The sequence below is a fragment of the Phyllobates terribilis genome, unplaced genomic scaffold (assembly GCF_046119375.1).
Source record: "Phyllobates terribilis strain yellow unplaced genomic scaffold, ASM4611937v1 Scaffold_1__5_contigs__length_1240528914, whole genome shotgun sequence".
NCBI lineage: Eukaryota > Metazoa > Chordata > Amphibia > Anura > Dendrobatidae > Phyllobates > Phyllobates terribilis.
In genome coordinates, this window is record NW_027362761.1 from 382,242,737 (window position 1) to 382,268,235 (window position 25,499).

The window sequence follows — 25,499 nt, forward strand, 5'->3', positions numbered from 1 at the left end:
CCCTCCATGCCCCGTCCCCCATGCTCCGTCCCTCACTGCCCTCCCTCAATGCTCCGTCCCCTCCTCCATACCTCACTCCCCTCCGTGCTCCGTCCCCTCCTCCATCCCTCATTCCCCCTCCATGCCCCATCCCTCACTGCCCTCCGTCCCTCACTCCCCCCGTGCTCCGTCCCTCACTCCCCCCGTGCTCCGTCCCTCACTCCCCCCGTGCTCCGTCCCTCACTTCCCCCGCTCCGTCCCTCACTCCCCTCCATGCCCCATCCACCATTCCTCACTGCCCTCTGTCCCTCACTTCCCCCGCTCCGTCCCTCACTTCTCTCCATGCTCCATCCCTCAATCCCCTCCATGCTCCGTCCCTCACTCGCCCATCCCCTCCATACTCTGTCCCCTCCATGCTCCGTCCCTCACTCCCATCCGTCCCCCCTCCCCCCACCTCACTCACTCCCCTCCATGCTCCGGCCCCCACTCTCCCTGCTCTGTCCCCCACTCTCCCTGCTGTCCCATTCATGCTCCGTCCCCCACTCTCCCTGCTGTCCCCTCCATGCTCAGTCCCTCACTCACCCCTATGCTCCGTCCCCCACTCTCCCTGTCCCCCCATGCTCCGTCCCCCACTCTCCCTGCTGTCCCCTCCATGCTCAGTCCCTCACTCCCCCCTATGCTCTGTCCCCCACTCTCCCTGTCCCCCCCATGCTCCGTCCCCCACTCTCCCTGCAGTCCCCTCCATGCTCAGTCCCTCACTCCCCCCTATGCTCCGTCCTCCACTCTCCCTGTCCCCCCCATGCTCCGTCCACCACTCTCCCTGCTGTCCCCTCCATGCTCAGTCCCTCACTCCCCCCTATGCTCCGTCCCCCACATGCTCCGTCCCCCACTCTCCCTGGTGTCCCCTCCATGCTCAGTCCCTCACTCCCCCCTATGCTCCGTCCCCCACTCTCCCTGTCCCCCCCATGCTCCGTCCCCCACTCTCCCCTCCATGCTCAGTCCCTCACTCCCCCTTATGCTCCGTCCCCCACTCTCCCTGCTCTGTCCCCCCCATGCTCCGTCCCCCACTCTCCCTGCTGTCCCCTCCATGCTCAGTCCCTCACTCCCCCCTATGTTCCGTCCCCCACTCTCCCTGTCCCCCCCATGCTCCGTCCCCCACTCTCCCTGCTGTCCCCTCCATGCACAGTCCCTCACTCCCCCCTATGCTCCGTCCCCCACTCTCCTTGTCCCCCCCATGCTCCGTCCCCCACTCTCCCTGCTGTCCCCTCCATGCTCAGTCCCTCACTCCCCCTTATGCTCCTTCCCCCACACTCCCTGTGCCCTCCATGCTCAGTCCCTCACTCCCCCTTATGCTCCTTCCCCCACACTCCCTGTGCCCTCCATGCTCAGTCCCTCACTCCCCCTTATGCTCCGTCCCCCACTCTCCCTGCTGTCCCCTCAATGCTCAGTCCCTCACTCCCCCTTATGCTCCGTCCCCCACTCTCCCTGTGCCCCCCATGCTCCGTCCCCCACTCTCCCTGCTCCGTCCCCCACTCTCCCTGCTGTCCCCTCCATGCTCAGTCCCTCACTCCCCCCATGCTCCGTCCCCCACTCTCCCTGTTCTGTCCCCCCCATGCTCCGTCCCCCACATGCTCAGTCCCTCACTCTCCCTGCCCTCCCCCCATGCTCCGTCCCTCACTCCCCAGCGCGGGTAAACTACCTCTGTCTGGCGCTTCTACAACCACCGCTCACAATGTCCCTAAGCGACAGCAGCATGCTCTAACCAATCAGCGCGCTCGCTCTCGCGTTACCATGACTACGCCGGGACATCCGGCGTTCGCCGTTGCTGGGAGACGCAGAGACCACTTTTCTCCACAAGTTTCTGGAGCAGTTTGAGCAGAGCTGTGCACCCGGCCCGAGAACACGTAAGTGCCTCCTCCGTCCGTCCCTCCATGGCCGGAGCCTGTGTGCGGTGTGTGGGAGCTGATGGATGGCGACCAGTGCAGCTCATGCTGGATATAGACACGAGAATGTCATGTCTTACTGTAGAGCCGGGTGTAACCACAGCTGTGACGTCACAAGGGTAATATCTGGATTTATTCTCTCTGCTGCTTCTTTACACCTGTAGTGACGTCACTATGGTACGGTGACATCATTGGTATACCTTATTCTTGAGCTGTGACATCACTGTCGCCCTTCACCAATGACTATGACATCATCACTGGTCTGTGATGTCACTGTGCTTTCTGTACAGATGGTGACATCACTGTGTGCGTAACCCTTTCCTATGATTGCACAGTGTTCACTATCCCCGTGTAGTGCTACAACATGATCACTGTGTGCGTCACAGCACTGTGCCCGGGGCCACCTGGCTGGCACATTACTGGCACATTACTGGCACAGTCGGGATAGCTGTATTGTAAGACGTGCATGGCAGTGTTATTTATTACAGCTTTGCCAGGCCAGCTAGCCCTATAGAAGTCAGCAGTGCCAGGGCCAGGCCAAGTGGGATTGGCACCAGCAGGCATTGCCATGGGCACGCTGCCCGCCTGTACAGCCCTGTGAGTAGAGAGCAGAGTATGCCCACCTAGGCCGCGCTGCAGTGTCCGTGTGCTGATTACATCCTTTTGGCCTCCGTCAGTAAAGTGATTAAATTGTCTTATTAATAAATGATTCCCAGATCGCTGTGTAAAGTCACCTTGTGATAAGCTGCGTCCTCAGCACCGGATCCTTTTATGTTGTCTGCCAGTATTTTGGGGTGAAAAAGATGGCAACCCTAGACATGACTATGTACTGTATTTATTATCCCTGTGCTCTACCTGTACTGTGACATCGCCGTTTACAATCCCTGTACCGTGACGTCGCTGTTTACAATCCCTGTACTGTGACGTCGCCGTTTACAATCCCTGTACTGTGACGTCGCCGTTTACAATCCCTGTACTGTGACATCGCCGTTTACAATCCCTGTACTGTGACGTCACCGTTTACAATCCCTGTACTGTGACGTCACCGTTTACTCTACCTGCGCGGTGACGTCGCCGTTTACTCTACCTGTACTGCGACGTCGCCGTTTACTCTACCTGCGCGGTGACGTCGCCGTTTACTCTACCTGCGCGGGGACGTCGCCGTTTACTCTACCTGCCTGGTGACTTCGCCGTTTACTCTACCTGCGCGGTGACGTCGCCGTTCACTCTACCTGCTCTGTGACGTCGCCGTTTACTCTACCTGCCTGGTGACGTCGCCGTTTACTCTACCTGCGCGGTGACGTCGCTATTTACTCTACCTGTGCTGTGACGTCGCTGTTTACTATCCCTGTACTGTGACGTCGCTGTTTACAATCCCTGTACTGTGACGTCGCCGTTTACTCTACCTGCGCTGTGACGTCGCTATTTACTCTACCTGTGCTGTGACGTCGCTGTTTACTATCCCTGTACTGTGACGTCACCGTTTACTCTACCTGCGCGGTGGCGTTGCCATTTACTCTACCTGCGCGGTGACGTCGCCATTTACTCTACCTGCGCGGTGACGTTGCCATTTATTCTACCTGTGCGGTGACGTCGCCATTTACTCTACCTGCGCGGTGACGTCGCCATTTACTCTACCTGCGTGGTGACGTCACCATTTACTCTACCTGCGCGGTGTTGTCGCTGTTTACTCTACCAGCACTGTGACGTCGCCGTTTACTCTACCTGTACGGTGACGTCGCCGTTTACTCTACCTGTACGGTGACGTTGCTGTTTATTACACCTGTAATGTGGCATCATTTATCTACTTATTTTACTCACATAGCGCCATTAATTTCACAACGCTTTACAGACTGTTACGGGTCCGGGTGGTGGAACATCTGTGCCGAGGTGCAAGGAGGGACCCATAGGGGCATGACTAAGTATCCACCCAAACCGACCCTGGTTGTACGGCAGCTAACGACACCGTGACCAGGGAGGATCCGGGCTGAGGGACCAGGTGCTACTCTGGGGACGACCTTGTAAGAGAGCAGGTGGCTCCCACAGGTCAGATGGCTGGGACTGACCGGTATGGCGGAAGGACACGGCAAGCAGGCGGAAGTCTCTGGTAGCTGACAGGTGGTCACAGTTCGAGAAAGCAGGGCAAGTAGCAGTCTTTAGGTTTACCAGGAAGGTGGTCACAGCAAGTGACAGCAGGGTCTCCAGGCAGGCTGGCAGGAAACAGGCAGGTGCTCCCAGGTGAGCGGGCAGACAGACGAGGCGGGTAACTGACAGGTAACTGGTGGGCGCTCCCAGGTGAGCCGGCTGATGGACACAGCAGGTAACAGGCAGGTAACTGGTGTACGCTCCCAGGTGAGCGGGCAGACAGACGAGACAGGTAACAGGCAGGTAACTGGTGGACGCTCCCAGGTGAGCGGTCTGACAGACGAGGCAGGTAACAGGCACAGGTAACTGGTGGACGCTCCCAGGTGAGCGGTTTGACAGACAGGGCAGGTGGATGCTCCCAGGTGAGCGGACAGATAGCCAAGGCAGGTAACAGGCAGGTAACAGGTGAGCGCTCCAGGTGAGCAGGCTGGCAGGCTCGGCAGGTAACGGGCAGATAACAGGCTGGCAGGCAGGACGAGAAGTCAGGCTAGCAGCGGGACCTGAGGGCTGAAGTACAGATCAGACACAGTGCAAACAACTTTGCTCGGGCACCTCCATTTTGGAGGAGGTGCCTTATATATGGGAAGTCCTCCGGCAATTGGCCGGGGACTCCTTAGGACGACGGTCGCGGCCCCTATAAGAGAGGGGGAGCGCGCGCGCGCCCTAAGCACAGTGCCCGGGAAGGAGCTTGCGCCGGCAGCAGCGAGGGAAGGAGCGCTGGAGGATGCCGCGCGCTGAACAGGAAGGTGAAAGGGACAGCGTCTCTGCCTAGCAGGAGGCAGAGATTCTGATGCTACAGTACCCCCCCTTTAGGCCCCCCCTTTTTTAGGCCAGAGAGAAATTTCTCAAGGAGAAGCGGAGCGTTGATGTTCTCCCTGGTTTCCCAAGTTCTTTCCTCAGGACCAAACCCCTTCCAATCCACCAGAAAAAAGGTTCTTCCTCTTACCCTCTTGGTGGCCAGGATACTCTCCACTTCAAAGACGTTCTCAGCAGAAACCCGGGTAGGAGGAGTACCTGGATTGTTGGAAAAAGTGTTAAGGACAACGGGTTTGAGGAGGGATACGTGGAAGGAGTTGGGAATGCGTAGGGTGGCCGGGAGTTTTAATTTGTAGGCCACTGGGTTAATTTGCCTGAGGACTTCGAAGGGTCCGATGAACCGAGGGCCCAACTTGTAGGAGGGTACTTTGAGCCGCACATATTTGGAAGAGAGCCAAACCTTGTCTCCCGGACGGAATTGAGGTGGATCCAGACGTCTCTTATCAGCATATCTCTTCATCCGCTCGGAGGACAGAAGAAGAGCGGACCTGGTACTCTCCCAAATAGTAGAAAATTCGCTGACAAGAGACTCTGCGGCGGGGTTGTCCACAGAAGCGGAGACAGGAACTGGAATCCGGGGGTACTGGCCATAGACAATAAAGAACAGGGATTGGGAAGAGGATTCGCTCTCATAGTTATTATAAGAGAACTCGGCCCATGGTAGGAGATCCACCCAATCCGAATGGTGGGCATTAACGAAGTGCCGGAGGTAGCTGGTCAGGATCTGATTGATCCGCTCCACTTGACCATTGGACTGTGGGTGGTAAGCGGAGGAGAAATCCAGGGTGACGTCTAGCAGCTTACATGTGGCTCTCCAGAAGCGTGAGGTGAACTGAACCCCACGATCCGACACAATGTGGAGGGGTAGGCCATGGAGACGGAAGATGTGGCGGATAAAGTCTTTAGCCAGCTCGGGTGCAGATGGGAGACCAGGCAGGGGAATGAAGTGGGCCATTTTAGAAAAGCGGTCAACGACCACCCAAATGACTGTACAACCGGCAGAAACAGGAAGATCGGTGATAAAGTCCATATCAATGTGCTGCCATGGAGCAGCAGGTACGGGCAGGGGCAAGAGATGGCCAGCTGGTAGATGTCTGGGAACTTTGTTACGGGCACAGGATGAACAGGCCGCGACGAAGTCTACAATGTCCTTGCGCAGGGTAGGCCACCAGTAATGCCGGGAAATGAGCTGGAAGGTCTTCTTTTGGCCAGCATGGCCAGCTAGTTTAGAAGAATGTTCCCAGCGAAGAACCCTCTCCCGATCTGGTACTGCTACAAACGTCTTACCGGGTGGAAGACGAGTCAGATCCAAGGAGGCCACATTCATCACCTTGGAGGAGTCAATGATGTGCGTAGGCTCCTCCTCTTGATCAGACGACAGGAAGGACCGGGACAAGGCATCAGCTTTGACGTTCTTGTCCGCCGGGCGGAAATGAAGAATGAAGTCGAAGTGGGCAAAAAACAACGACCACCGGGCCTGGAGAGGATTGAGTCTCTGGGCATTTTGGAGATATGCCAGGTTTTTGTGATCCGTGTAGATTACCGGGTAAAGAGCCCCTTCTAGCAGATAGCGCCACTCCCCCAGTGCCAATTTGATGACTAGCAATTCATGGTCTCCTATGGAGTAGTTGCGCTCAGACGAGGAGAAGACTTTGGAGAAAAAGCCGCAGGTTACCATTCTCCCGGTAGAAGATTTTTGGGTGAGTACCGCTCCGGCTCCGGAGGAGGAGGCATCAACCTCCAGGTAGAATTGTTTATTACAGTCCGGACGATGCAGGACGGGGGCAGAGGCGAAAGCTCTCTTTAAGGAAAGGAAGGCCTCCTCGGCTTCAGGCGACCATACCTTGGGATTAGCCCCCTTACGGGTAAGCGCAGATATGGGAGCAGTCCGGGACGAGAAGTGTGGGATGAAAAGACGATAGTAATTAGCGAAGCCCAGGAATCGCTGTATCGCCTTCAAACCTTCTGGACGGGGCCATTTTAGAACAGGAGAGCTTCTCTGGATCCATTTGTAGACCTGTCTGGGAGATAACATAGCCCAAGAATGGAAGGGAGGTCTGGTCGAAGAGGCACTTCTTGTATTTGGCATAGAGGTGGTTCTGCCGGAGCCTAAGCAGGACCTGACGAACATCCCTCCGGTGTGTGCGGAGATCCGGAGAGAAGACCAAGATATCGTCCAGGTAAACCACTACGCAGGAGTACAGGAGATCACGGAAGATGTCGTTGACCAGCTCTTGAAAGACAGCGGGGCTTTACAGAGACCAAAGGGTATCACAAAGTACTCATAGTGACCGTCCCGGGTATTGAATGCTGTCTTTCACTCGTCTCCTTGACGGATACGGACCAGGTTATATGCTCCTCATAGATCCAGCTTGGAGAAGATCCTGGCGCCCTTGAGACGGTCAAACAATTCGGAGATGAGCGGCAGGGGGTATTTGTTTTTCACAGTGATTAGATTGAGTCCTCTGTATACTGGGACGTAACGAGCCGTCTTTCTTTTTGACAAAGAAGAATCCGGCTCCAGCCGGGGAGGTAGATTTTCGGATAAATCCCCTAGCCAGATTCTCTTCAATGTATTCAGACATTGCCTGGGTTTCGGCCGCAGACAACGGGTAGATACGCCCACGGGGAGGAGTGGCGCCGGGTACCAGGTCGATCGGGCAGTCGTATGGCCTATGGGGTGGCAACGTCTCCGCTTCCTTTTTACCGAAGACGTCCGCATAGGGCCAGTATGGAGCCGGGAGACCGGGTAGATTAGCTGGAGTAGGCGGAGGGCGAACTGGGCGGACCGGAACCAGGCAGGTCTTATGGCAGTCAGGACCCCACCGGAGTACTTCGCCGGATCGCCAGTTCAATACGGGTTCATGTGTCTGGAGCCAAGGTAGACCCAGCAACAGGGAGTGAGAGAGTCCGGATAGCACATGGAAGGAGATCTTCTCAGAGTGCAGCATTCCCACCTGCAGAGTTAAGGGTTCAGTGACGAGCAGGATGGGTACTGGAAGGAGTTTACCATCCACGGAGGCAACTGACAAAGGTTCAGTGAGAGGCTTGGTGGGAATACGGTATCTCTCTACTAAAGACTGGGAGATGATTTTCCCAGCCGCTCCAGAGTCCAGGTGAGCGTTTTCAAAGTGCCGATCCTCTCCCCAGGAGAGAGAGACAGACAAAGTCAGGGAGGGAGAGGACTTACTTTTGTCTAGGACGACCTCTTCGAGCGATCCTAGACACCGGTGTTTCCCGGCCTCTCCGGGCAGGAACGGATCAGGTGCTCCTTGCTGCCACAATAGAAACAGCTCCCCTCGGCCTGGCGTGACTCCTGACGGGATTTTACCAACTTGGTCTGGTCGACCTCCATGGGCTCGGGTGAGTGCGCCCGGGGAGTGACTGAAGAAGAGACAGGTCTCTGGAAGTTAGGAGCAAGGCGGGGAAACTTTCTCTCACGGGTGGTCTCCTTGGTACGTTCCTGGAACCGGATGTCAATCCGGGTAGCAAGTGACACCAGGTCGTCCAGGGTGGTAGGGATGTCTCGACCGGCAAGTTCATCTTTAATCCGACCGGAAAGACCCTCCCAGAAGACGGACAGCAGGGCCTCGTTATCCCAGGCAAGTTCAGAAGCGAGGGTACGGAACCGTATGGCATATTGGCCTACGGTGAGACTCCCTTGGCGGAGACGTAGCAGAGAAGAGGCTGACGAGGTCTTTCGTCCCGGTTCATCGAAGACTTTCCGGAAAGCAGTGAGGAAAGCTGACAAGTTGGATACTAGGGGATCCCCTCTCTCCCACAGGGGATTTAGCCAAGCCAGTGCTTCCCCAGTGAGATGGGACATGATGAAAGCCACTTTGGCCCGGTCGGTGGTAAAGTGATGTGCCAAGAGTTCAAAGTGCAGGGTGCACTGGTTTATGAAGCCCCGAGCTTGAGCGGTGTCGCCTCCGAAACGAGGAGGTGCAGAAAGCCGGGGTCCGGAGCAGGATGCCATGGTATTGATGGGCAGCGGCGCTGCCGGGGTGCGGGTTGTGCAACTAGCGGTGGTTGCTGGTGGAGCAGTCAGTGTGTCCAGGCGGGAGTGGACATTCCGCAAGTGGTTCAGGATGAACTCCTGCTGGGATCTCTGACGGGAGACTTCCTGGTATAGGTCAGAGAGCGAGGGAGCTTGGGTGCCACCGGGTTCCATGGCCCGAGCAAACTGTTACGGGTCCGGGTGGTGGAACCTCCAAAGGGGCGTGACTAAGTATCCACCCGAACCGATCCTGGTTGTACGGCAGCTAACGACACCGTGACCAGGGAGGATCCGGGCTGAGGGACCAGGTGCTACTCTGGGGACGACCTTGTAAGAGAGCAGGTGGCTCCCACGGGTCAGATGGCTGGGACTGACCGGTATGGCGGAAGGACACGGCAAGCAGGCGGAAGTCTCTGGTAGCTGACAGGTGGTCACAGTTCGAGAAAGCAGGGCAAGTAGCAGTCTTTAGGTTTACCAGGAAGGTGGTCACAGCAAGTGACTGACAGGTAACTGGTGGGCTCTCCCAGGTGAGCGGGCTGACGGACACAGCAGGTAACAGGCAGGTAACTGGTGGACGCTCCCAGGTGAGCGGGCAGACAGACGAGACAGGTAACAGGCAGGTAACTGGTGGACGCTCCCAGGTGAGCGGTCTGACAGACCAGGCAGGTAACAGGCAGGTAACTGGTGGACGCTCCCAGGTGAGCGGTTTGACAGACAGGGCAGGCGGATGCTCCCAGGTGAGCGGACAGATAGCCAAGGCAGGTAACAGGCAGGTAACAGGTGAGCGCTCCAGGTGAGCAGGCTGGCAGGCTCGGCAGGTAACGGGCAGATAACAGGCTGGCAGGCAGGATGAGAAATCAGGCTAGCAGCGGGACCTGAGGGCTGAAGCACAGATCAGACACAGTGCAAACAACTTTGCTCGGGCACCTCCATTTTGGAGGAGGTGCCTTATATATGGGAAGTCTTCCGGCAATTGGCCGGGGGCTCCTTAGGACGACGCCCGCGGCCCCTATAAGAGAGGGGGAGCTCGCGCGCGCCCTAAGCACAGTGCCCGGGAAGGAGCGCGCGCCGGCAGCAGCGAGGGAAGGAGCGCTGGAGGACGCCGCGCGCTGAGCAGGAAGGTGAGAGGGACGGCGTCTCTGCCTAGCAGGAGGCAGAGACCCCGATGCTACACAGACATTATCAGCACTGTCCCCATTGGGTCTCACAATGAATATTTTCCATCAGTATGCCTTTTGGCTTTTGTTATAGCTGTACTGTGACACCATTGTGGTTATTATACCTCCTCTGTGATGTCATTGTGTTTATTATACCTGTACTGTGATGTTACTGTATATTATACCTGTGCAGCGATGTTGCTGTGTTTGTTATCCCTCTACTCTGATGTCACTGTGTATATTATCATTGTATAATAATATTATTCATTATCTTTGTGCTGTGACCTCACAGGTTTATTATACCTGCAGTGATGTCCATGTGTTTGTTGTGCCTGCACTGTGACATCGCTGTATTTTATCCTTGTGAAGCCTCAATTGTTTGCATGGTTGGTAATACAGTATATAAGGTGCATACGTTTTGGTTGCAGCCAGGGACTAGCGCCGGACGTGATCCAACAGTTCCCCCACATCAGAGTTCTGCTAATATGTAATGCAGGCCTGCTGGGGCTCAGTTACTGATTTTGCAGTGCAGAATATGACACATTTTGTTATGGTAGATGGGACAGGGCACACGAAAATATTTTGGAAGGATGAGATCACTTTTCATTGAAATGGAGAAAAATAACATTGTTTAGACGAATCAAGTAGAACCTCTCATTGACATTTTTGTGAGCCGCCCTGTATATATACTCCTGAAGAATATAATGCCAAGTTTCCTGTGACCTTTGTTCCCATTCCCTGCAGAATCCCCAAAAATTATATTTCTTGCTAAAAAGTTTCTAGAAGTAGGCGTCTGATATTCCCGGCAGCCTTGTACATTACACTTTCCTGTGTCCATCCAAGTCCAACTATAGGAGCAGATAATGCACAGTAATAGTCGGCAGATTAGTCACACAGGACCTGCCGGCAGCCCGGCTAATTAGTGTTGGTATTTAACATCTCTGATAGAAAACTAATTAATTCTATCAAATTGAATTGTCATTTCACAGAGTGGAGTAAATTATGTAGTGAGATAACTGTATCCTTGTGGTGAGGAGTGAACTGAATGTCCTGGAGACTTTTTCTTCTAAAAGATTACATAGCAGGAATACTTTTAATGAAAAGGGATATCCCAGCAATGTGGATGTTGTACAGTTTGTACTGCAATTGGGTGATACCATGTAGTATGGGTGCAAGGTTTCAGACCTTAATTAGCCTGTTAGGGTTATGGTTTGTTCACTATCATTGTTAGGAAAGGCCAGGTGATGCAAATTTCCCAGCTTTATAAAAACCCATCCTCCTCTAACCTTGTGCCAGAAAACAGCAGCCACGGGTTCTTCTAAGCAGGGCTGTGGAGTTGGTAATCCAAACCTCCGACTCCTTAATTTCCCTGACTCCCGACTCCACGACTCCGACTCCACAGCCCGGCCTCACTACTGAGCGTGTACATAAAGTGCAGCACAGATTCATCTCAACTAAAAGCCGAGATCCTTAGATCAGGAACAGAACAGACATTTCTAGGACATTTCATAACTTTCCCACATTCTTCTGAAAACATTTACAGCACATCGTGCACTGAACTACTGAACACAATTTATTACTTATTTTCGGAGTCTGTCCATTTTATACAGACTCTGACAACGAATCCCAACTCCACGAAGATGGACACTGACTGCAACTCCACAGCCCTGGCATGGATGCTGTCCTTTTGCAATCTGGGTTGTGTCCGTGATTAATGTTGCAATTAGGTTGAAGAAGCTTTGCAATTTATTTATTCTTTTCATGCGGCAAAATCACTGACATTTCAATGAAGCCTAAGTATGTATTATATGCTCAGTTTGTTGCATATTTTGTTTCAGATTCATCAAGATTGTACCCCTGTCATTAAGAGTGTTTAAAGGGGTTGTCTGGCCTTAGGCTACAAGTCTGCAGTCACTCTCTGTGACTGCAGACTTATTCATCACATCGCCATCACTGCGTGCTGTGAGGATACTCCGTCAGCGGAAGCAGGTGGTCATGTGACTGTAAGTATGCGATTTGCATACTTCTGACCACATTCCAACTAGACGTGTCCATCCTCCCTCAATGCAAGTGCTGCGTCCATCTAGTCGGTACATTATCGCATGTATGCAAATCACATACTTGTAGTCACGCACCCGCAGCTCCCGATGAATCCTCACAGCGTGCAATGTGTGCAATGTGAGGATTCATAAGTCTGGAGACACATATTCTATAAGTCTGTAGTGACTCTAAGGTCAGACAAGCCCTTTAAATGTGCAATGAAAGTCTGAGTCACTAATTGACATGCTGCAATTTTTCTGTGGATGGATAGAGATCAGCTACTGCTCTCAGCTAACAGCCAAATCATCTGGACTGGGCATTAGACATGTAACCGCGATGGTGGGATCTGGTCAGAGGTTTCATGCCGCACCCCCTCCTTGACTGTCCCCAAATGTCTTCTGGTGCTGCAGTGTCCATGAGACCTCGGAGGGCTTCAGATTGTGTTCTACAAGAAACGAAAGCACTAGCTTTTTATAAAGACCATGAAGCTGACACTAATAAATGGTCGTATGGATGGCACTTTTGTTTTGGCCTGATTATGAGACTTCCATTCCTGTCTGTGCAATTAGACGTCCCATGTGTACTCTATTGGTAGGAGGAGATCTGTGTAGACAAAATTCAGTGGTTTTACACTTATTCCCTTTTAGGGTAAATCCAATACATATACCATAATTCTTTGATTGATGGTTGTCCATACACTGGAATACCCGCCTATGGCTATTTTTGGTAAACGGCTGGTCAGTGATTCATGGTCACAATCTGTATTTGTATAATGGACATATGGAAGGGGGCCAGAAAACATGTGGAAAGCACCTTTACAATTAGCCTCTAGGGGATCTAATAAAGTTAAAAAAGTATAGTGCCTTCATGACTGTGCTGTGGTCCAGGTTACAAAATTAAAGCGTACCTTAATAAGAAAATGATTATAGTTCAGGACTCTGGAGTATAATTATTTTTCTAAATCACTCTACTAGCGATTATTGCCGATGACCAGCAGTACGGACCGCTAGAAGTCTGTGCTGCTGCTACACCAATCTAAGCGGCGTGCTTGTCCTGCTGTCAGGCGGCCGTCTTGAGTGCGGGAGCGAGCGTCACAGGACCTTACAGCACTCGCTGCCGCACTGAAGACGGTGGGTAAGGGCGACCAGCAAGATGCTGGCAAGTTTGTTCCACCCCATAGCGCAGGCTTTGTCAGTCCGTTCCGCTGGTTATGAGCAAAAATCACTAATAGAGCGATTTCGAAAAAATATTATACAGCACAGTCCTGAGCTATAATCACTGTCTGGTGAAGCAAGTAAGAGGCTAACGTATAGGCATTTCTCCACCAAACCCCTGGAGATAGGAATCTCCATTCTGTCCTTCTTTGATGTACAAGCAAGAAGAAGCAGATTTGCATTATATCTTATATACTTTTTTGTTTCCTTAGCACAATATGACGGATACTGGGCGAGAAAAACATACAGATTTTGAGGATTCAGCAGCAGATATTGGAATAAGTAAGGACCTTATTAACAATAAATATTTAGATTGTAATTCACATTGTTATTTCTACCTAATAAAGACAACCTGCCATGTGTTAGAGTCCTTACAGCAGTGTGCAAAGACCACATATGTAAGGGCTCATACACATGGAAGAGTAGTGACCATAGACCATGTCTGTAAGGGCTCATACACATGGCAGAGTAGTGACCATAGACCGTGTCTGTAAGGGCTCATACACATGGAAGAGTAGTGACCATAGACCATGTCTGTAAGGGCTCATACACATGGCAGAGTAGTGACCATAGACCGTGTCTGTAAGGGCTCATACACATGGCAGAGTAGTGACCATAGACCGTGTCTGTAAGGGCTCATACACATGGCAGAGTAGTGACCATAGACCGTGTCTGTAAGGGCTCATACACATGGCAGAGTAGTGGGCATAGACCACGTCTATAAGGGCTCATACACATGGCAGAGTAGTGACCATAGACCGTGTCTGTAAGGGCTCATACACATGGAAGAGTAGTGACCATAGACCGTGTCTGTAAGGGCTCATACACATGGCAGAGTAGTGACCATAGACCGTGTCTGTAAGGGCTCATACACATGGAAGAGTAGTGACCATAGACCATGTCTGTAAGGGCTCATACACATGGCAGAGTAGTGACCATAGACCGTGTCTGTAAGGGCTCATACACATGGCAGAGTAGTGGGCATAGACCACGTCTATAAGGGCTCATACACATGGCAGAGTAGTGGGCATAGACCACGTCTATAAGGGCTCATACACATGGAAGAGTAGTGACCATAGACCGTGTCTGTAAGGGCTCATACACATGGCAGAGTAGTGACCATAGACCGTGTCTGTAAGGGCTCATACACATGGCAGAGTAGTGACCATAGACCGTGTCTGTACGGGCTCATACACATGGCAGAGTAGTGACCATAGACCGTGTCTGTAAGGGCTCATACACATGGCAGAGCAGTGGGCATAGACCACATATGTAAGGGCTCATACACATGGCAGAGTAGTGGGCATAGACCACATCTATAAGGGCTCATATACATGGCAGAGCAGTGGGTATAGACCATGCCTGTAAGGACTCAAACATATGGCACAGCAGTAGGCGTAGGCCAGGTCTGTAAGGGCTCATACACATGGTAAAGCAGTGGGTATAGACCACGTCTGTAAGGGCTCATACACATGGCAGAGGAGTGGGCATAGACCATGTCCGTAATGGCTCATACACATGGCAGAGCAGTGGGGATAGACCACGTCTGTAAGGGCTCATACACATGGCAGAGCAGTGGGGATAGACCACGTCTATAAGGGCTCATACACATGGCAGAGCAGTGGGCATAGACCACGTCTATAAGGGCTCATACACATGGCAGAGCAGTGGGCATAGACCATGTCTGGCAATGCACAGAGGAGGTTCTGCTCCCAAATTCTGACTACATTGGATGCCTTTTGTGCAAAGATATCCTTCTCTAGAATCATATTTCATGGGAATACATATATGTGGCATATATGGAACATGGCACATTTTTTCTTCTTGTCTGATCAATGCAAAACAGAGCTGTAATGCCGCCATGTAATACCGCCATGTAATGCCGCCATGTAATACTACCATGTACCCGAGTCCTTATGCTGGGAGCTCTCTTGGCAATGTTTTGCCTCCATCCGGTGTTTTCGTGTATCAGCAAGGTCCCAATGAAAATCCTCCGGAGTCCATGTTTCACTTTTTCTGATACATGAATCCCTAGATTACGACCATGATTGCTTTTTATTTGCTCATGAAGATATATAGAATTTATAAAACTGATCACATTTGATAATGTTTAGCAGATTATTGACTACAATTTACTAATATCTGGGCCATTCAATGTTTGTAACTTTTCCAGATCTCCAGATGCCCCGTCTGTCTGAGGATAGACATCGGGATCATTGTGATTACCTGTTGGACGCATTGGATGAACAACTTGACCAACTTCAGGTATGAATGCAGAAGGGAAATACAGACAGGACAATTGTAATGTGACAACCCCTTCGCAATCTGTATGTTTCCCCCCTTTTAAAATAATAACACTTATACTCACCTAGAGTGCCGGCGCCATTCCTGCTGTGTCGGCACTGTCTCTACAGGTGGTCACGTAACGGTGTGACGTCACTCAAACCCTGCAGCCAATCAGCGGCTGCTTCACTCTCACCTCCACCCCGCTTTTGGACGCATCACATACATTCGGAGGAAGGGATTTGTCCAAATGCGGGGAGTGTGAGGCGGCCCCTGTCACACTGTTACACGATCGCCAGGAGAGACAGTGCTGACACCACAGGAATGGCGCCGGCACTGGAGGTGAGTATAAGTGTTTTTATTTAAAACAAGTGGGCACAAGCGGATTGAGAAGGGGTTGTCTGAGTAGTGGACAACCCCTTTAAAGAGGACCTTTCACCAGTTTGAGCATGTTAAGCTGGCCACATCATGGAACAGTGTCTGCAGAGCTGAGTAAAAACATAGTTTTTATATTTTAACTTCTCTCCAGACTTAGCATAAATTATAACCTAAACTTTACAAGCAAATATCTCGCAACGGAATTGTGAAATTAAATATGGAAAAGATGTTTTATTCAACTCTGCAGCCAATAATCCTAAATGTGGCCAGCTTAACATGCTGATACTCTGTTGCAGTAAAGATATATGGTATTTTTAGCTGCCCAGTTATTTGGAGGGGCCCACGGTATCATACCCCAGCAAAATCACCTTCCACAGTGCCTGTGTTACAGTCGCTTACTTGCTAACATTGCTCCTCCCTCACTCCCAATGCAAATGAGGAGCTCAGTAGAAGAGTAAAGCACTAAGGCCACGTTCACACATTAGTATTTGATCAGTATTTTACATCAGTATTTGTAAGCCAAAACCAGAAGTGGGAAAATCAGAGAAAAAGCATAATAAAAACACGTGCACCAATTCTAGTGTGACCGTAGCCTGAAAATGACATGCCAGTAGGATCTCGAGACAGTAGGCAACCAGCATGATGGTCTGGTGATTTACTTACATCCCCAGGCTCTAACGATGTGTTAAGTCAGAGAGCAAAACGGCTTGTATCAATCGCACTCGGCTTCCCTTCCTGCCCTGCACTGATCATACAGATCATTGTCGGGCTAAGAGAAAGAGATTGCATGGCTATCAATCACAGCATAGTTCTTTCCATGACAGAAAGCTCAGTTTCTCCTGCACCGACCATACAGATCAGTGCCAGGTAGGGCGAGTGAGAACTGTGTGGCTATGAACAGCCATACAGTTCTCTCATTGATCAGACATAGCGCTGTATGAGCCCCCTGCCCAATAATTAGGAAAGCCCACCTGACTGCAGGCTATAAAATGAAGATTTATTAGTCTAGTCGTGGTTTCAGTTTAGAGCAGACCTGGGCAAAGTGCGGCCACATCCGGCCCTCTGGCTGTTCCAGTTCAGCCAACGGACTGATAAAGCTGAGGGTCTGAAAACACTGGCCCATGGGCTGCCCCATGAGGCCGCCCTCCCCCGCCTGGCGTACTGATATCACCGCTATCTGCATCCTCAGGAGGTAAGTAGCGATGAGTATAATGGTGGAGGAGGGAGCTGCCATCACTAAATCGTGTCTCCTGAGAAGTGCGTCAGTGCATACAGCGAAGACCAGAGTGGAGCGCCGGGGGAACGGGAGCAAAGTGAGTGTTTTTTTTCTGTTTGAATGTGTGTATGTCTGTATATGGGGGTACTGTGGGGGGAGTCACACTATATAGGGGACTGTGTGTGATTTCATACAGGCATAGGGGGCTGCGTGGGGGATCTCAGTGCATATAGAGTGGTGTGTGCATACTAACTTCTGTTCAATATTACGTGATACAATTAATATTAATATAAAATTGTAATTAATATGTTACTATTAATATTGAACATAATTAATTTAAGCCTATTGGTTCAGCTCTTCACAGCAGTCACGGTCTCTCGTGGCCCTTCAGAAAAACTAATTGCCCATCGTTAATCTAGCGGATCCGAAGGCTCACTAATTGTTGCTTGTGCACTTACTCCATATCATCAACTTTTCTTATTCTTTTCTTTCTTCTTTTGTTACCTTAAATAAGTAATACAGATTAAGGGTTCACTCATTGGCCTATGTTCTCTCATGCTAGAGAATCAGGCCCATTATGCTACTGACACTTGGCTCAAACTCTGTCAGAGATTATCACCTTAGTGTGAGCCGATTCTCTCACATGAGAGAATCGTGTCACAGGCGCGGAGAAGATGGAGAACTTAATTTCTCCATCTTCTCCATTATGTCTGTGTACGTACATCGGACTGCACTCTGATAACATCTGAGTGCAGTTTTCTGTTTCACATGCACCCATAGACTTGTATGGGTGCACGTGATCTGAATATCGGATGTACCCGTAGCATGCTACAATTGTTTTCTTATGCTGAACCGGCATGAGAAAATAATCTCAGATTGGCACTGCCCCACATTATAACACTGGGCCGAGTGCAATCTGATAAACTCGACTGAGTCATACTCCAGTGTGAGCGAACCCTTTTACTAATATCCAAAAATTAGACCAAACCGAAAACAAAATCAATATCTGGACATTTGATTTGATCGGGATGTTACTCTTCTTTTATCTGATCAAAACAAACCACTTTTACTTCAAATTAGCAAATCGTCCATCAGGTCACCATTGGCACGCTAGTATCGTAATGATCAGTAATTGTGGGATAGTGAAAGGGAAGAATTATTCATATAGTGGAAATTATCTGTTCATGTAGTCAAATGAGTCTATTCAGAAGCTGTGATGCTAATTTGAACAGAACCTAATAGACTAAAACCTTTAGACAGGACGTGGAGCTCATCTGCTCAAATAGATAAGTATCGTACAAATGGGGCTTCAGTAAGACATCCAGGCTGCGGTTTGCCTGTGTAATGTGTAATGACATCATCTGTATTTAGTGATTTTCTGATCATCCCCCAGAGAGAAACCCATTCCTGTTTGTTTGCTTTTCAGTCACAACCCAATTTCAAGAGTTCTCTGAGAAATGGTGACAACACTAAAGACACATGTGCAACAGGTAAGACCTAAGTATGTCCAGCCCACCAAAGACAGAAAAGCATGGTATATATTAATGTCACAATCTATGAGTCTGTCCTGCCTCTTTAAATTTGAGTTTAAAGGGAATCTGTCAAATTGTACATGCGCAGAAGAAGCTGAGCAGATATATAGGTTTGTGGGAACAGATTGAGTAAAACGTGTAATTTTGTATTGAAATCATGATTATTCTAAATTTAGTAGTTATGTGGGAGGGGGTCCAAATCAGGATACATAAGGCCTCGTGCAGATGACCCTATTTTAGGTCTTAGTGCAATTCAACAAAACATCGGATTGCACTGGGACCAATGTTATTCTATGGGGCCGTGCACGTGTCCCATATAAAAAATTGCAACATGCCTGATTTGCATCCGATTATCAGATCGCACTCGGCTTTGCAAGTCAATGAGTTTGTGGGAACATCGGACTGCACTCAGATCACTTATGAGTGCATACTGATTTTCACAGACTGACAAAATGGAGAAGATGGAGAATTTTTTTTTACCATCTTCTCCTCATGCAAGAAATTTGGAACACACTATGTTCAGAGTGTGATTACTTTAATGGGACAGATTTTGTTGGATGAGAGAATATACATTCGTGTGACTCTAGCCTAAGGCTGTAAATAAGTCATTATGGGCTTAGCAGACAAGGGGTATATAGGGCTTGAGAATCTGTAATAGTCACGTGATGATCACATAGCTAACATCGAACTATAAAACTGAGTAATTAAAGAGAAAGTACAATAGTAAGCTCAAAAATAAAAGTGCCACTGTTTGGAGGCGTGCTGACATGCTGATATTACTGCACATTAAAACATGTACTTGCTCAGGATCACTAGTTGGGAGAAAAGGGAGCGCTGTCATTACGTAAGAGCTACGGAGTAGAAGTGTTAGAAGTCTGTACTAATGTCAAAACGTCAGCAAGTTGGAAAGGATGATCCTGTCTGACATAGACCAGGTTCACAATACTGGGGAGGGTTTCCTAAGGATGTCTCACTGTTAGACACTGCACATGTAAACTAGGCAGACTTAAAATGCGTCAGTGTGAATTCACCTCTAAATCTATGCCAGATCAATCTGTATTGAAATCTTCATGTTCATCGCAGGACAAATACATCCCTGGCCGCCTAGCCACTAACATAACACAGCAACCCCTCCATAGCTTCACAGATATACGGCCTTCCACCAGCCACATCAGACATATCATTGTGTCCATATTATTTTTCATGGTTCTGATAGCTCTTATGAGCCTTAGCACAGCCCGTTCCTGTAGTTGGGAGCCATGTTCTAAGTTTACCTTTATTTTCTTAAAGGAGCCTCCACAGCCTTCCCCTATTGGGGTTAAATAGACAGCTCCAGACATAGATGTGTCAAATGAGAGTCGTCCTCCCTCCTCTATCACCAATAACCAGGCTTTATTCCAGTTTTCAACCCAGAAACAGAGAAATGCCCCTTCCTCTGCTGCACACATTCCCTCTTCACATGAAATGTTGCTTTAATGCTGTATACAATTCCATCATCTGCGCTGCCACAATATGGGCATAGCTAAATAGTGATTTCTTATGGCCAAATTGCAGAAATTCACATTAATCATAATAATATTTGGTTCCACAATTGCTGGAAAAAATACAAAAAGCCACAAATGTTAAAAAAAAAAAAATGACACCCCTCTTCTATCCCTAGCCCTAATGCTCTGGTGGTCTCTGACTGTCTTTGTTTATAAGTTGCCAGCATGTTATCCCTGTAGCCATTCAGTATGGCATGTGATCACTAGGGCCACTGAGTTGCTACAGCGGTCACTTGCTGCTAGATTCTAAACAAAGTGCATCAGGGACCGACGGAGCGTCTGTGCTGGAGCGGCAGGGGATAGAAGAGGCGAGCAATGTGTTTATTTATTTTGTTATTCTATAACACTTGTGGCTTTTTAAATTTTTTTTCCAGAAATTGGACAAAGTTACCTAGGCTTAATTAAATGTATCTAATAGTGTAATTTGACTGCAAATTGTATTAAGTGAAATCTGAGATGATCCAGTATGTAAATTATCTTTTGTAATAAAAGAAAGCGGAAGAGAATTAATTGCCATTATGTAAATGTATGCTGTACCTTATTACAGGACCCTATGAAGCCTGTTATGTGTCAGTATTGCCTCTTGTCTGCCATCTAGTGGCCCTTTTTTAACATTTTCAATGATTTGTCCTTCGGTTGCTGTCAGCATCATGTTTCAGGATGTGAGGAATGACAGGTCCAGACTGCAGCATCCTTGCATTGCTGGCCTGATGGCTCGCTGGGGGCTGGTGGCCCGCACGGTCGGGCTGCTCCTGGGTTTGCAGCACTGGCATACAAAGAGATCCCATCGGGCCGCATTGTAAGCTCGACAGGACTGATGTGCGCAGTCAGACAGCAGCGGTGACAACAAGCAATAGACAAAACGATGGTAAAGTAATGATAGGAGGTGAATGGAGGTAGATAGAAATAGCAAGTAAATTGCGCTTGATTCATTTCTTATTGTCTACCATTCTTTTCCACTTTTTTAACCTCCACTGGAATGGAAATATAGAGATAAACCGCAGTTCTCACCAATGTACAGATCTGCACTTTTCAGCTGATCAATGGGGATGCTGGGTGCTGTACCCCCAAACATCTTATATTGAGGACCCATAAGTCATTCTATGAATAGGACTTGTGTTATTACGTCCTGGGCAACCCCTTTAATAAATAAAAGATCAAGTGCCTTTGCGCAGTGCAATTCCTCCAACCACTTAAAGCACCACTCCAGCGTTTTTCTTATTTCCATGCTGGAATGGTGCTACTAACCTAAGGTCCCTGCCCCTACTTATATTCACAAGCCACCGTCTTCACCTTTTTTCAGCGTCGCTCCGATCTCACGGCGCCATCTTGTGACGAGACTCTCAGAGACTTGCATTGAAAAGTGACCGACGGCTCGCTCCAGTGTTTGCCGTCAGGTCACAAACTGCTGGAGACCGACCGGGCGGCTGTGATAGAAGGTGAAGATGGCGGCAGGTGAGTATAGTACTCCGGTCAGAGACCTTGCATTAGAAGCACCACTCCAGCGCTGCAATAAAAAGCCTGCTGGAGTAGTGCTTTAACCCTTTATTAACAGTTAGGTGGTTCTCATCTTTCTCACTGTCTGTATTAATATCACTGCTTGTCTTAATAAACTCCTTTATTAGAGTTTATGACATATAATGGCAGAATGTGCAGTCGGTCTTATGGCTCCTACCTCGCTGCAGAAAAATTGTATAAATAAAAAAGTGGATACATACAAAAGCTTGTGTTTCTCATTGTCTTTTGTACACTAAAAAATGTTTTCACAGGATAAGGGAGAAATGTCTGATCACTGGAGTCCACACACATGCATAATCACCACTATGTTCAAATCTAAGAGAGTGACAAAATCGGCTATCTCCCCTAGTTCCATAGAAGTGAATGGAGCAGTCACACATGTGCACTACAGTTCCATTAACATGCAGGACTTTAAGACCCATATTCTCAAGATCTATGGGGGTTCAATTTCCAAACTTCCAGTAATCATACATTTTTTTGCCTGTAGACCGGAAAAATGTATTTAGTGAGAAAAACCCCTTAAAGGGAACCTGTCATGTCTTATCTACTATGTAAACGGCTCCTGGCGCAGTGAAGTTCCCAGCTTCACTGTGTGCGGCCGGAGCCTCTCATCACAGCACATGCGGCTCCCAGCGCTACAAGCTTTACTGCCTGGCCATCTCATACTGCGCAAGTGTCCTACACTGGCTTCATCGCTCTCCGGGAGCAAGATTCACACCCCTATGACAGAATGAGCAGGTAGGATTATAAGTATATATAAAATGTTATAAACTCATTATATTTGTACCAATTTTATTGAAAAAAACATGTTAGTGATGCACATTGCATCACTAACAACACAATGGGGGCAGTTTACATAGTAGATAAGACATGACAGGTTCCCTTTAAGGACATTGTAAAAAAAATGTAACAGCAAAGAAAATGTTATAAAACAGAAAAATAGTACAAAGTCCTTGTTGTCCCTTCCCCCACCACTTTATTTTCCTGATGTGATGATATGTGGTATGACTATCACAACCATTCAGTAGCTTCAGTCATCACTTTTACTTACTGATGTCTTATGCAACTGATGCATTGGTCCTGGATCTGTGGGGAATGTTTTTTTTTTTTTTAATTTCTTTCTAACATTCATTGGTGGCAGTTTTATTTTTTTACTCTTATTTAATAATTTTAAAGGGAATCTGTCACCAGGTTTTTGCTACCTCATCTGAGGGCAGCATAATGTAGAGACAGAGACCCTGATTACAGCAATGATGTATCACTTTGTTTACTGGGTGCAGCAATTGTGACATAATCATAGTTTATAGATGTGGCAGATCTAAGAAAGCTAACCTCGCCCACACCCCTGATTAGCAGCTTTCTATGTACACTATATATTGACAGCTGTTCATCAGTGCTGGGGGTGGGGTTGGATCAGAATGCACAGGGCATCTAGTCTCGCAGTAATAATCTTCTGCTGATAAAACACTCAAGGTATTGAAACAACAGCACACAGCCTAATAAATAACACATCGCTGAAATCAATGTCTTAGCCCCTACTTCATGCTGCCCTCAGGTTACATAGGCAAAACTGCTGACAGATTCTCCTTAAGCCTTTAAAAAAGAAAAACACAAGATTTTGTATGTGCTCATGTTTTTGCTATTAGGATCCAATCACCTCTGGAAAGATGTGGAAACACAACCCATTTCTTCACCTGTCATCCTACTAGGGGAGTGTTCTTAGAAATGAACTTCCCCTTTAAGTATGCTTTTAGGAATGTAGCTTACGTAGACTATTGGGATATTTATAAAGCCTGCAGTAAAGTACTATCCCATTCCATCAACATAAGAATCACTTAGTAATGATGTCCATACAAGAGGCTTTGCGCAGTTCAGAATTGTATTTAGTGCAAACTTTAAAGGAGTTTTCCATCTGTGAGTTATTTTCACCCAATCAGCTCGCTGTAGTTAAAAATATAAAATCAACTGTTCCTATGTTGCCTCTCCGCCACTGCTCCCATGTATTGTTTACATGCTGCTTCACTGACATCATATCTACAGCACACGTGACCACTGCAGCCAATCACTGCTTTCAGCGGGTCTTGCCATCTACATAGACAGAGCTGCCAAGTTCACTGATTGGCTACTGTGGTTATATGCAGTGTAACTGTGATACCACCCCAGCAACATCTGAGGAGCATTGGTGAGCCACTGCTAGAGGAGGGCATGGTGAGTCCAGTTGATTTGATTACTTTAATTATAGCAATCCAATGGGGTTAAACTGTTTAGAGGTGAAAAACCCCTTTAATCTGTGCTATGGCTACCTCACCAAATATATCTCATGTGATTGCATTATGAGATTATTGATGTAGCCATTCAAGAAAATCTATATGTACTACAAATAGAATTTAGTTTGTGCATTTTCATGTGCCTCATGTAGTAATGCCTTGACTCCTAAGACCATTGGGATAGTACACGGAGGAGCTATAACAACAGTAGCAATGTTATCTTATACCCTCTCCGTCTTTTATGCAGATAAACAGCAACTGCATGAAGTCAGTTCTTATAAAGCTAAAGATGACGTTACCTCTGATGCTAGAGAACACAGGAGACATACAGACAGTAAGAAAGATGAGTACAAATGGAGACTGTCCCACCTACTGGGCTCTGAACAGACACTGGGGGAAGAATACCAGAGCGATTCCAACTCTGCGGAGAGTGTGTGCACAGAGGACTTTGCTGTAAAGTTTAAACAACGAATGATCGAGCCAATAGTGACTTCAGAGGCCCATGAAAATGCACAGTACAACACTGGGAAAACTATGGTAGATTACACTGATAGTGTATCACTAATACTTCCATCTGATGACAACCCTGAAGACCATTTGAACACAGCCAGGAGAGAAGACATCCTTCAACAGTTCAAAGAGGAGTTGGAGGATGACTTGCAAGCGGCTCTTACCAAAAATGCAGAGGACCTAGCTTCAGACAGAAACCAAGAGAGGAAAAATAGCGTAGAGTCTTTAGGTGGTCAGATTTCAAGACTAAGCCAAGCAATTCATACTCCAATATCAAGTCTACCAAGTATGGAGAGAAGCTCTGTCGTAAGCCACTTGTCATCAAGAGGAGGTGAGGAGCATCAGCCACTTTTTTACACTGGGAACGTTACAGTAAGAGAAAACATGAGCAAGACTGAAACGTCACTATCAACCAACAATTATCCTGATGTCAGGGAGCTGGAAAAATATCTGTGTGAGGAGAATTCTGCAGATGTGGATCAAATTGCATGTGAAAAGATAAACCTTGTGATGAGTTCTGCTGGCACAGGAGCAGCGGGCTGTCCTACAGACACATTGGATGCAGGCTTCATAAACAGATCTGAAGGACTTAATAACATTGACCATATTGCCACAAAAGAAGATGCATGGGTTAATAATACGGTCTATCAAGCATCTGACTCATGGGACTTGCCAAACTGTGTGGCCTGGAAGAAGGATGTTGGAGAAACGCCATCACCTAGTAAGAAAGCATTATACGGTGGATCAGACTTGGGTGAAGCAAATTATGTGGACAATTTAAGTAAGTCATGGAATAGTACTATTGTTATACTGGTATTTAAAGAAACAGACATTGATTCCAAAGGACTTGTCGCATTGAAAATATTGTTCAAAACTGTAAAAAGAAGTGGACTTACAATATACATGAATTAGTATATTGTCAAATAGTGTGATTAGAAATAGTGTGATAGATAATATAGT

At 48.4% G+C, this 25,499-nt stretch overlaps 1 protein-coding gene across 6 annotated transcripts in view; it reads left to right on the forward strand.

Annotated features, from left to right (window-relative positions):
• The first annotated feature begins 1,889 nt into the window (after nt 1-1,889).
• LOC141264079 (uncharacterized) overlaps nt 1,890-25,499 on the forward strand; it is a 127,310-nt gene continuing 103,700 nt past the window's right edge. For 4 of the 6 annotated variants that reach the window (XM_073676422.1, XM_073676423.1, XM_073676424.1 and 1 more), the window contains exons 1-5: nt 1,890-2,041; nt 13,504-13,573; nt 15,465-15,556; nt 18,595-18,658; nt 24,277-25,320. In XM_073676422.1, coding sequence (XP_073532523.1) covers nt 1,949-2,041; nt 13,504-13,573; nt 15,465-15,556; nt 18,595-18,658; nt 24,277-25,320 — 1,363 coding nt within the window. In that variant the 5' untranslated portion in view covers nt 1,890-1,948. The remainder of the gene's footprint in view (nt 2,042-13,503; nt 13,574-15,464; nt 15,557-18,594; nt 18,659-24,276; nt 25,321-25,499) is intronic. The other 2 variants (XM_073676430.1, XM_073676432.1) reach the window with 1 other exon arrangement.